The 13,114-nt window shown below is 44.5% G+C and overlaps 1 protein-coding gene across 4 annotated transcripts in view; it reads left to right on the top strand.

The window, feature by feature from the left end:
- Positions 1-1,441: 1,441 nt before the first annotated feature.
- The window catches only part of LOC111835584 (metabotropic glutamate receptor 8), a 128,365-nt gene continuing 116,692 nt past the window's right edge, over positions 1,442-13,114 (top strand). The window contains exons 1-3 of one of the 4 annotated variants that reach the window (XM_023796048.2): positions 1,442-1,609; positions 2,039-2,282; positions 7,624-8,377. In XM_023796048.2, coding sequence (XP_023651816.2) covers positions 7,865-8,377 — 513 coding nt within the window. In that variant the 5' untranslated portion in view covers positions 1,442-1,609; positions 2,039-2,282; positions 7,624-7,864. Of the gene's footprint in view, positions 1,610-2,038; positions 2,283-3,114; positions 3,707-5,129; positions 6,330-6,393; positions 6,948-7,623; positions 8,378-13,114 lie in introns of those variants that run through there. The other 3 variants (XM_023796047.2, XM_072713590.1, XM_023796049.2) reach the window with 3 other exon arrangements.

The raw sequence follows: 13,114 nt of genomic DNA, 5'->3' as shown, positions 1-13,114 counted from the left end.
AAATTCCGTATCAATATTAGCATCGCACATCGTGCAAGCGAGTACAGCGAGTACAAGGAGTGCGGGACCGTGGTGCAGTGAGTACCGCTGTCACCCAGCACCGCCGCTTTGTGTGGCAGGCTTTTTGTTGGATCCTGTGGTTTCCTTCCAACGTCCAAAAACAGGTGCCATAGAATGAAAGTCTTACTCGTCATAGTTAGAAAGAGGTCGCTTGTTACATGGAGATCACATACCGTGAATCTCAAACAGTGCTGAACAGGTGTTATGCCGAAAAAGGCATCCCTGCCGTAGAATGCATGCCTGTCTCTAAATGACCGATTGGTTGCTGATCTGAAACGAGTTGAGCTACTTTGTCGAGATAGGCTACCGTAGTGCTAATCGATAGCTTTAACCCTAACCCCCAAAATACCCCTAAAACCCTAAACCCTAACCCTTCCTCCAAAAAAACCCTAACCCCCCAAAAAAACCTTAAAGTTTAACTCGTCAGAACACCGGCATGCATTCTACTGCAGGGATTCGTTTTTCGCCATAACACCTGATTTCAAATGGAATTGCTGATTAAGTGAAAGAAGGAAGTAAAACGGGCAGTTTCGAAATTCATGGACTGTTACGTAACGGTATTAACGACGACCCTAAACGTAATTTAAATGAGCTAAATTGACATGTGCACAACAACGAAAATGTCAGGCTGTATGCATAAGTGTGTCGTTTGAGGCTATATTACCCTTCCCGAGGTACCGAACAGCAGGCTGATGTGCATCTTTAATAGGTCAAGGGATCGTTTCCCCAGAGATGCATAGTTGGAACTGTTCAGTTGTTGTTAGAAATCACGCTTTTAGGAAAATACCCCAGGTTAGCAGGGGAGTAGTAAACGACATTACAAAGTCTGTGATACTGACACCGACAAGACGCTTCCCGTAGACGGATTTTGGTTAGCGAAACAAATCTCTAACCGAGACTGCAGTAAACAACTGAAAGTAGAAACCCAAATTCATCACAAACAACGCATTTACAAGCTGCTCAGCTTGCTGTTTGAGGTTCTTAATAAAGCTTTCAAGCCGAAACTAGCATTGTAAAATCATTTGTTGCGTGAGACAAAAAAAAATATTTCAATGTTTTTGTTACAATGCTGAAAAGTGTCCGTTGCGCTTAGGCTGAAGTGGGGCTATTACAGTTACGTGCGGTAAATTGTTCCAGGAAACAAAACGTACCACTCAGAAGCCTGCATTTGCAATCTCTGGCTGTTCATCGGCATCCGATTCCCTCTCCGATACAGGCTCAAACACATACGGCAGGGTGCCTAAACGCTCCATGTTTCACCTGCGCTGATGTTTGTTGGTTCCAGGTGGGCCAGTGCGCCATTGTAAACCAGCCAATCAGAGCGGAGCTCGTGAACATATTAATGAGCCCGCCCAATAAGGGAAAACAGCCCATAAACTGGCCTGTAAAACCACTAGACATTTTTCCACCAAACCAAGTATACATGTAGACACCAGAGGACAGTTTGAACAAAAAGTATTCTGTGACACCTTTAAGTGAATTGAAGTGGCTAAACTGAGCGTATGTGCCACTGACTGAACAGTATAGGCTTTAAAAGGACCGCACACAGGTAACCGCACTGACAAACACTGCCCACTGTGCGGCCGTCCGGACCGCTCCAGCCCAGCACGGCGGGCGGGCGTCGATATGCCGAGCGGCTCATTTTCATGTCCCAGTATTCCGCACTGCTGAACTGTAAATAGCCCCTGTCTGTGTCATGTATGTATTGTAATGTGGCTCGTCCTGTCAGTTGCGTGTTCTAGTGTCCTGTTTAGATTTGTGCTCGATCCCCTTGTGTTTAGCAGTATATAGTCCCCATTGTGCGTGTGCTTTGCCGCCTACTGTGTCACCTCCACGCGTTTCCGCTTCACGTCGGTCCGTGTTATTATGCGTTAAGTTCGGAACTTTTAAAGTACTTTAAAAGAGCAACCTGTCAGTCTGCGCCTCTTCCTCTTTATTCTCCGCTGCCATCACGATTCCTCGGTCTGAACGGCGCCAGAATGGCGTCAGAAGTGGGATGTCAGAAGCGGCCCCACTGGCGCTGCTGTAGTGGATGCATCGGAAAATCTTCAAGCAAGTGCCCTCCAGCCTGGCAGACCTGCAGGCATCGGTGAAGCGGCGAAATGAGACAGGCATCGGCTCCGGGGAGAAGACGCCGCGGACTGAGAAGCTCGTTTGTTGGCGCTCTGGCATTAAGGGGCACCGGCTGCGATGTTGCCCACAAGCCTCCCCCAAGCTGATAAGTTAATAGATGTGTTTAGTAATACTTTATTTTCTCTTCTATATAGTGTTCAAGGGGCGTTAATGTAATTAGAATGGTATGAAATTGGGATTAAGACACAGATGATTTTTGCTGAAATCAAATTTTCAGAGTATCTCATTTTAACAATACTCATCTTATTGTATTATATTACTGTTTTATACAATATGATTATTGTATTAGGTCTATATATAAGCGATTATTCGATAAATCGTCAGATTAGTCGGTAGATTATTGATATAATCGATAGTCACTAATAGAGACTAATTGCAGTTTGGTAGGTTTTCTCATGGGTGTATGAAAATAACGTTTATTATAACGTAATCCCTGTGAATTCCTATTCTCATAATTCATAATTAAACGGAAATGAAAGTCGTAGTGTTATAACTAGCAGGTAAATTTAAAGTTTACAGGTAAAATGATCCTAGGTATGTTCGTATGTATATTTAGAAAGCTACATACTCAACGCCAATTTGCCCATGAGTTATCAAGCTATATAATATTGTCATCGTTGGTTTGGTTGAAAGCAATGCATTTCCATTAGCTGCTTATATCAAAACAGTCACGGTGATCGCGAACTTGAACAATAGTGAGTTATGGGATGGAACGGTGTCTGGTTCATTTTAATTAGTCGGTTTCCTTGTCTGTGATAGGAGACACATGCAAACCGTCGGCAATTGCACGATATGAGCACTAGATGGCACAATCAGACTTTTGGTGGTTGAAGTCAATGGATGGATAGTTTAGAATAGCGCTGAAAAATCAATCGTGTTCGCGAGTCAAACTGCTTCTCTTCTGGCAAATGCGAAATTTCAGCCAACGCCCCAGTCGGCGTTAAACAGACGCTTGAATCTACATCCATCATAATACGCGCATTTTATTGCAGATCGGGGAGTATGACTATATAAAACGGAAATTTATTTCCTTCCGCAAATACAGGTTTTCTTAATATTAATAATTTAGCGACGTTTGCAGATTTTTTTCTGTTAACCTAACACATTTTTTTACTAGTTGAGAGCCCAGTGCTAGTATTTTTTCCTTATGGATTTCATTCCGCAATGGAATAACCACTGTTGATCAGTACCATCTTTAGTCTATATGTAATTCTCTCCAAACGAACGTGTTAATTTTACCGGATTAATCATAGATCCATAAAATACTGATGTTCTGAAGTTATTTTTTAACGCGGACAAGTTGCGGTATCGTGCAAAGCGACGGAGCCCGCGGGCTGATGGAGCTCCCGACCGGCGGAGGTGCGCCGTGGAGAGTGAGGAGACCAATCAGGGCCGGTGGGAGTATTTTGTGATTCACTTGCGCGCTCCTGCTCCGTAAGCGCTGTTCCTTTCAGCACTGACTGGAGCGGAGTTCAGGACCGATAGCAGCGTGGCTCAACCTTCAGGACCGCAGGTACTACCTTAGTGCATCTTGTGTTTTTGTTTTTCATTCTGTATTCTTATTGATGTGATGGTATGAGTCGGTTTTTGCAGGTGGTGGTGGGGGAGTTTCCCATTTCGATTAATCTGCATATGTCTGTCGTGGCCCGTCTACTTGTGCACCACACGACGCTCTCAACTTTAAAATCATAAGGAAATGCTTTCTGCCGAATTTATCCAACACTTGGCAGTTAAAGAGTGACAAAACAAGAGAGAAAATCTTAATGGTCGCCACGGTGGGCTTAAATGTTTAGTACTGTAGTTTTATAGTCTGTCTACATCACAGGGGAAAGTGCTGAGCTCCACAAGGAAGTTCCCTCATATAAAAGCGAAGGAACGCGCTCAAATTGGGAATTTTTACAAGCGCCCCTTTAAACCGCTTTTATTTTTTTTTAAACGCACCCAATTAAGCATTCGTAAAAGAATAGCTCTTCTTTACGTATTTAAACTGTATCTAAATAATGTACTTAATATATCATTTGATACTTTATATATTATCAAATGCCATGTTTGTCTTTATTCTGCTTTAGTATTTTACCTACATGTTACCAAAACGTTAAAAATAAATTAAACAACTTAAGCGAATCTTGCAATATATTAAAATGCTTTCTTGATATCGTACCTGCGCAAATCTTAAAGACGTAGTCCTCAGTATGAGCGGCAAACCAGACTCGTCAAAATAAGGTCGTGGCTGTGTGTTATTATGAGGCTGCCGATGGTTTTAATTAGGCGGTTGTATTCCTGTGCATGGGCGGCAGTGGCATCCTTGGATCCATTTATCACTGAGAAGTACCGGGCATTTCACAGAGGGATACAACATATTGCAGGGGAGTTTGGTACCGCGCAGCTGTTCATTAGCAGGCGCGATATCATGCCTTTTGTGAGCATTTATAACAGATTTATCAACTACAGTTATAAATATCTGTGCCTCTGCGATCTGCAACATGTAGCGCAATGTCGTATTTAACAGTTGCGAAAGCCTGGGGGGCTTGGGGGTAGGGGGAGGGGGTGGGGAGCGAGTTTTCCCACAGTGCAGAGAGCCGAAATAAATCAGTTTCTGAAAAGAGCAAGATTATCCCCCGAGAGCTGTTACTTTGCGGACAAATAATAGAATCAACAGCAGAAGATGAAACAGCTTGACACTTTCCAATTCGCGTAAATTAAAAAGAGAGATGGGTCTGACCTCCAGTGCTGAAGTAATACAGCGCTCTGTCAGAGATCTGTCGTGGAGCCTGCCTTAAATTTCACCGTTACCCCGGTCAGTTTGTATAGTAAAGGTTACCAAATTTAACAATATGATACATGTGTGTTGTGTCTATCTTAAAAAATAGCATAATAAGTTTAAAAGATTACAATATTTAAAAATATAAAATGCTTCGTGAAATTTAAACGACTAAATACGGTCCGTCAAATATACGTAGAACGTTTTATTTTTACCTTAATGGGAATTCATTAAAATCGCCCTGAAAGTGTGATATTGTGAAAATGGCAAACCGAATTAATGAGATTTCCCGCAAACGACATTTAATATGAAAAACTACATAATATACATGTTGATGATCGCCTAACGTGAACCCGGCGCTTGGTGCAGGATGCACGGGCAGTGCGGTGCTGATTTATCGGGGAGAGACCCTTGGGGTGGCGCTGGAGCGCGCCTGCAATGGCGCGCGTCGCCGTCGTCAATGGTGTCGTCGTGGGTGCGCGGTTTCACCGCGAATGACAACTTCGGCAGTCAGCGGTGGCGTTTGGCTGAGCTGTCCCCGCAGCAAGACCTCTCTTATATGCGCTGTTATAAATGGGAATATTGCTTCGGATATGGTTTCTATGCGTTTCTGTTTATTTATGTAGGCTATATATTTATATTTTTGTAGTGATGTAATGAGGTTCCTTAAACGCCCATCGATCTGGCTCGTGGTGAAGGCGTTATTTTTTTAGGGTACCAGTTTATGTTCATGTGTAAATTTGTATTTAGTGGTCTTTCCCGCTGCACTATTCATAGACACAAACCCTGTTCGCAGTACCGCGGAATCACCGCTTCTTAGTTCAGTTGGAAAACTAGCACATTTTATGAAAAACTGGCATGCTGCATAATCGCCCTTTTGGAGTAGGTAAGAAAGAAAAATTCCATCATAGGCTGCCTAGCAGACTCCTAAAATAATAAGGGTATTGCCGCATGTGTTAAAACAACAGTAAATTGCCTTGTTTTTTTTTTTTTTTTGGACGAAGGCAGCTGCTGGACTCGCGTCTCGGTACCCTGGCGAGCGGGGGCTGCCAGACCGCCAGGTGCACTTTGAATTGGACGTTTCCCAACCGGAGGTTCCTCGCGATCTGGCTGTTCTTGGCACCGCCTTAATAAACTTCCGAGCGGCGCCCTAAAGCGTTCTTGGATAGGCGTAGGAAACTTTGTGCACTGTCCGGGTCTTTAAGTTTAGAATCACTCTGAAAATATCTACAACGTCTAAAAAAGTCAACATATTTTGTCAAATAACAGCAAATAGTTTTAAAAAGCCACCGAAAAGTACCCGTATTTCGTCCGACCAAGAGATGTCTAGAACTTGACATCTGGAAGAACAATGACAAATATCTAAATTGTGCAGGTCAGCACGCTGTTATTCTCAAACGTTATTTTATCTGTGAATTAATGTCCCTGTGGGATTTAAGGAAGGTTTTATAGGATCAGTCAGTATAAACAGGAATCTTAATAATGATCTATTCAAATTAGCTGTACCTTTATCCGGAGACAGAGAAAAACACAGTGGGTGGCTATTTTAAATGGCAATCTTCACTTACACGCGTGAATGAACGTTTTGGTTCGAAAGGTGCTTTTGTAGTGTAGTCTGAGGGACGTTTCGATTTACACCAGTAGGAAGTGCAGCGTATCAGGAACAAAAGACCGTGACATGAAGAGCACACCTTGACAAACCGCGATGATAAATGTCACAGCTGTTGGAACTCGGGAACAGGGATGAGGAGGAGTGTGTGTGGAGATTACCTGTTAGCTGACACCTCCTGCCTCGTGGCTTATGGCTTGAGACCGGGGGCTGTGTGTGGCTCTAGTGTCCCCCGCCACATGTTTGCTGGGGTTTTCTCCAGGTGCTCAAGGTAGTGCTGGTAAATTGGCCTTAGAAAGGCAGATGGCCAGCAGGCCGTTGTCTCACCAAGACTGTGACCAGTGCTTAATGGAATGGCCCCAGTGGGCCAGGAATCTAACATGGGTAAGTAGCTACAGAAAATGGATGCATCAGCACTGTGTTGGCAGTATATTATGGGGATATTACAGACGCTCCTCTACTTACGAATGGCATACGTTCCGAATGGCCGTTCGTACAGTAACTTGAAATATTTGTAAGTTGTTATTCAACATAAGGGTATAATATCATTAAGGGTATACGCAAGTACAAAGAACTAGGATGCTGGGAGTACGCACGCTACGCTGCTGCGCGGCGGGAGTAGCGGCCAGAAGTCATAGTACCCGGAATTGGCGCACAGAAGAAAAAATTGATGTTGCGGACAGGAAACGGGAGCCCAATGAACGCAATTTGGACTTACAGTCCTCTTCGTTCGTATGTCTGAAAGTTCGTAACTTGAAAGTTCGTAAGTAGAGGAGCGTCTGTATTGTATTCTTCCTGAGCATTGGGCTTTGTGTTTTTTTGGGTCAGACTTATGATAACCTTACATGTTTTTTGAAGTCGGGCACTCATAGAAGCTCCTTTGTTGATTTGTTGATGTTCTTTTTTGTGTGAGTATGTCTGTATAGGCTCTTGCTGTCTAGAGTAGAGGAAACAACGCAGTTGCTTTTGTCTGCTTCCGGTCAGGATCTCTAGGAAGTGACATTTCGGGTTGCATCAGAAGCCAGCCCTGCACTTAGGCATCTGTGTCTGTCCCTCCCAGGTCTCCACTTCTGCTCTCCTCCTTCTTGAAATGCGAGCCACGTGCGGCTGGGATGTTATAAAGGTCCAGACTCACCCTCCCAGGAGCTCGGAGCACGCAGCTGGATGCTGATGTAGAGTGAGGCACTGATGGTGCCACTTGCGACCTACGTCCACCAGCGGACCGTCGCCTGCTGCTCTTACCCCGCGTCACTTCGAGACCCCACCCCTGCCCCCGAGTTTACATCCTGCCCCCTGTCGCCATGGCGAGGGCCTCCAAACGCAGATCCGTATCCTGCCAGTGTTTCTTCCTGCTGACAGCCAAGTGTTGCTGGCTTCTGACCTCCATGCAGAAGACAGAAGCCCAGGAGCATGCCCACTCCATCCGGCTGGACGGCGACATCGTCCTCGGTGGCCTGTTCCCGGTTCATGCCCGCGGCGACCGTGGTGTGCCATGTGGTGAGCTCAAGAAGGAGAAGGGCATCCACCGGCTGGAGGCCATGCTCTTTGCCGTCGACCAGATCAACAAGGATCCAGATTTGCTGCCCAACGTGACGCTGGGGGCCCGCGTCCTGGACACCTGCTCGCGGGACACCTACGCCCTGGAGCAGTCGCTCACCTTCGTGCAGGCGCTCATCGAGAAGGACGCCACTGACGTCCGCTGTGCCAATGGTGACCCACCCATCTTCGCCAAGCCAGACAAGATCGTGGGCGTCATCGGGGCTTCTGCCAGCTCTGTGTCTATCATGGTCGCCAACATCCTCCGGCTCTTCAAGGTGAGTCTCCTTTCTGTTCCCCTGCCTTGTCATTCCCTGATCCGAATGGTCTTGATTCCTGTGCTGCAGGGCAGCAGCATCAAGAAGGAACCCAGGGGACCAGGCAGGACGTTTCAGGCACACGGTTCTGCTTCCTGTGTCGCCATCAAGCCCCCTGTATGTTTTTACTCTAACACCACAGGGCTGTTTCTAAAAATAAGTGTGTCAGCCAGCATTCTGGGAGACGGAAACTCAGTGTCTGGCTCTGAGGGGTTCGAGTGGCAGCATTTTGACCTGCACGCTGTTTGGTGTTGGATCAGATTAAGTTCAGCTGTGACAACCAGTTAGAGAAGCCCTATTAAAAACACGTCTCCCTTCAGCTGAGGCCGGGTGGCCTTCACTATCAGCCCTGTGAGTGCCAAAGGTGCGATCTGCATTTTAATTAGATGGGCCGTGCACAACTTGCTCGACGCTCTGGTGGACATCAAGCGGTGTCACACACACATTTCACGTGCGTTTATTAGCCGCATGGGCTGTTGATATGCTCTTTTCTGTTTTTTTTTAGTTAAATGTTTTCCATAACGTTCCCCTGCAGGTTGAGTTCAAATTTGCAACAGGAGCTTTTCAACCTGCAAGGTTCCTGCTCCATTTGTTACTCACAAGCCTGGTGAGGAATTAGAACAATTAAGTAATTTACTCTCAGGAAATGAGATTGCATTTGATTACAGTCAGGTCCTTATTTACTGTTATGTCGCTTTAATATTTAAACATCTGTTAGAAATCTGATAGATGGATGCTTGTGCTGGTAACTGAATACAGGCCTCCACAGATGCCTCCCTGCGTGTGGAGCTCATTAAGGCCAGCAGACATGTGAGTGGGAAAGATGATGCCAAAAATCCACATGGGAACAAGCCTGGAGCTGGTTGAAAATCATCACTGTGGCATTGGTGTGGCCCCTGTGGGTGTGGCCCCTGTGGGTGTGGCCTAGGATGTGGGAACAGTAGTATGGTGAAGGCCACACATTCAGTTGGTGGTGCACCGATGTGGAAATTTTGGCCTATAGCAATAGCAGATATTTTTGTCTAATATTGGCCGATACCGGTAAGTGGGTCACCTCTGAGCTCCAAAGACCTGTAGTGAGACCGATGGTGACATTACTTCTTAACATGAATCTGTTAAGACCAACCACGTGATATAATGCAATGAGTGATGCGTCAGCAAAGTACTGCCAATTTGGGAGATTTCAAAGAGCTTCCAAGAGGTAAATAAACCCAACACTACGGAAAATGGCTTATTGTACAAGGCATCTCCATTATTTTAGTGGCTGTGTGTTTTGGTCTAGTGTTGCTGACTTCGAGTATTAACCAAGGTATAAATATCAGCTGGCAGTATCGATCAACATTAGCGCATTGACTGATGCCGATGTCTTTATTTTAAATAAACATGGACCGACACCAATATGTTAACCAATATATCATGCATGCTTCCCCAAAGTTCTACATGTCGGTAGGTATGTAGTACAAGGTATGTAGATGTCCTAAAAGAATCTCAGCTCAGAAAGAGCTTTTGATAGTGTTTCCGCAGCCCTTTGGTTTGTCGGTCCTTACCCTTGTAAACCATTGGACAACTGAGTCTATATGATACTGCTTTACCTTTGGACTATGGAGTCCAGATAACTTCTGTGTTCTTCCTCATACACTATATCTGTTCTGTGTCCATCCTCAATCTCAGTCTTATCTAACATACACTATATCTGTTCTGTGTCCATCCTCAATCTCAGTCTTATCTAACATACACTATATCTGTTCTGTGTCCATCCTCAATCTCAGTCTTCTCTAACATACACTGTGTCTGTTCTGTGTCCATCCTCAATCTCAGTCTTATCTAACATACACTATATCTGTTCTGTGTCCATCCTCAATCTCAGTCTTCTCTAACATACACTGTGTCTGTTCTGTGTCCATCCTCAATCTCAGTCTTATCTAACATACACTGTGTCTGTTCTGTGTCCATCCTCAATCTCAGTCTTATCTAACATACACTGTGTCTGTTCTGTGTCCATCCTCAATCTCAGTCTTATCTAACATACACTGTGTCTGTTCTGTGTCCATCCTCAATCTCAGTCTTCTGTAACATACACTGTGTCTGTTCTGTGTCCATCCTCAATCTCAGTCTTCTCTAACATACACTATATCTGTTCTGTGTCCATCCTCAATCTCAGTCTTATCTAACATACACTGTGTCTGTTCTGTGTCCATCCTCAATCTCAGTCTTATCTAACATACACTGTGTCTGTCCTGTGTCCATCCTCAATCTCAGTCTTATCTAACATACACTGTGTCTGTTCTGTGTCCATCCTCAATCTCAGTCTTATCTAACATACACTGTGTCTGTTCTGTGTCCATCCTCAATCTCAGTCTTATCTAACATACACTATATCTGTTCTGTGTCCATCCTCAATCTCAGTCTTATCTAACATACACTGTGTCTGTTCTGTGTCCATCCTCAATCTCAGTCTTATCTAACATACACTGTGTCTGTTCTGTGTCCATCCTCAATCTCAGTCTTCTGTAACATACACTGTGTCTGTTCTGTGTCCATCCTCAATCTCAGTCTTCTCTAACATACACTATATCTGTTCTGTGTCCATCCTCAATCTCAGTCTTCTCTAACATACACTGTGTCTGTTCTGTGTCCATCCTCAATCTCAGTCTTATCTAACATACACTGTGTCTGTTCTGTGTCCATCCTCAATCTCAGTCTTCTCTAACATACACTGTGTCTGTTCTGTGTCCATCTAGAGCCATTTCACTGTGTGGTTTAGGGGGCCGATATTTCCCTGTCTTTCCTTATACCGATGCAAACAGTATTATCTTGGTTTATTGTGCATTTCTTATATTTCATGTTGCTCAGCTCACAGTCATATGTGGCAGAAACTCCACTGCAGGTATTGGGCACCAGTCAGAGCAGTGAAGCGAGTTTATAAAAGTGTGATGAGGAAATGACCCAAGAAATGTCTTTCGAGCCAGTCCAACATTTCATGGTGCTTGAGTTTGTTGTTTTGAATTGTATGCGTCCGCTGTCTCAGGTGCACCGGGGTAGAAAGGACAGTCACCGCTTATTTTTTTAACTATCAGGACCACAGATTGAATATTTGTTTCTTTTTTCTTTAAAATGTTACTGTTCTGGTGTTTGCCTCATAAATATTCATGAGCAAGCGAGGTTCGGCGTGTTTTAATACTGAGTGATTGGTGGGTACAGAAGCGTATTGATTGTGATTGGAATCACCACCCAGAAAGGTATTACTTCACCGATGATGAATATTCATAAGCACCTGCCTTCACAGCAAATCTCCAAGTTTAGCAGTGTGAGGCTGTCACTTTGAAGGCAAAGAATGCAGCTATAGATACAGCATAGTTAGATTAGGCTGGCAGGAACCTGCATAAATAGCAAGGTGGTATAAACAGGACACATTTTGGACATTTTGTGGTCCATCGCCTGTCCACATGCTACCATTGGTTGCAAAGTAAACCAATTACTTGGTACTGTCCTCTACTAGAGCAGGAACGTAACAGGTATTATTTAATTAAACTTTCCTAAACTCACTCAGTATTTTGTTGTTTTTGAGTTATTATTTAAAGGCTTCCTCATCATATGTTACAGTGTTGGCAACCAAACCTCATTCAGTCCTCATGTAATCCACTGAAGAACTTCCATTAAATCTCCAAAAATCCACTTAAAGGATCTCAGAAATATATCCCCTGAACTGAGTGAGCCTTGGGCATTTCCTCTTAGTTCAGGTGTAATATTATTGTCTTTTTCGATGCTCTTCGAGTTTCGTGTCCTGGAAGTCGCAGAGCTTGGCATTCACATGAAGATGGGAAGATGGGAAGATGGGAACTCCAGTTCAGCAGCTGATAGGAGGGCTCCTCAGAACAAACGTCAATTTACTTGACGCTCGTCCTCTGCAGTGACATGCCCCCCCCCAGTGCTGTTACCTCTGTTAATTTATCTGGAAAAATGCTCCACTGTGCTGCAGTCAGTGATCAGACTGCATTTAGCTAATTAACAAAGATTAAGCCGTTCATTATAAGATTAGCATCCCTGAAAAAAACATGCATTATTTTTTTTTTCTGAAATAAACACATGTTTAATTTCATGTAATTTAATTAATCCTGTAAGTTGTAGTTTTTTCTTTGGATATTCACCTCTGGCCACATTCAGCTTTGGGGTTAGATATGAAGGTTTTTTTTTTATTAAATCTTTTATTTCATTTTTCTTTTTGGTTTCCAGTCCTGTCTTCCTTAGCTCTTAGACATTTCCAGAATAGAATGTGGGCAGAATGTAAGTCACTTTGTTGTAAAGTCACATGTCACATGACTTGTTAAAGAGCCCTCTGATTGGGGGAGCCGCACTCTCAGCAACCTGGGGGAGGCTGAGAAAACCAAGGTGACTTAACACTGCTCCCCCGTGTGGTGACAGAAGGCATGTCGCGCCATGAAGGCAGGGGGTGTCATGGCACCTCTACTGGCTGAAGCATTCAGCGTGTGATCTCGCATGTCTGATCAGATCGAGTGGACGCCTCTGTCTTGCCTTGGGTTGAAGGAGGGGAGTAGAGGAAAGGCTTGTTTGGAAGCCCTACTGGAGGGACTTTGGTAGGGGGCAGGTGGTGAGGCACAGTCGACTCCCGATGTCCGGGCGTCCGGTGGCCAGAGAGCGGTGCTCTTTGCTGTGCGTGTGTAGCGTAGCGTGACTGCT

The sequence above is a fragment of the Paramormyrops kingsleyae genome, chromosome 1 (genome assembly GCF_048594095.1).
Source record: "Paramormyrops kingsleyae isolate MSU_618 chromosome 1, PKINGS_0.4, whole genome shotgun sequence".
Taxonomy (NCBI): Eukaryota; Metazoa; Chordata; class Actinopteri; order Osteoglossiformes; family Mormyridae; genus Paramormyrops; species Paramormyrops kingsleyae.
The sequence above is the reverse complement of the archived record's forward strand: the minus strand, read 5'-3'. Positions and strand labels throughout refer to the sequence as shown.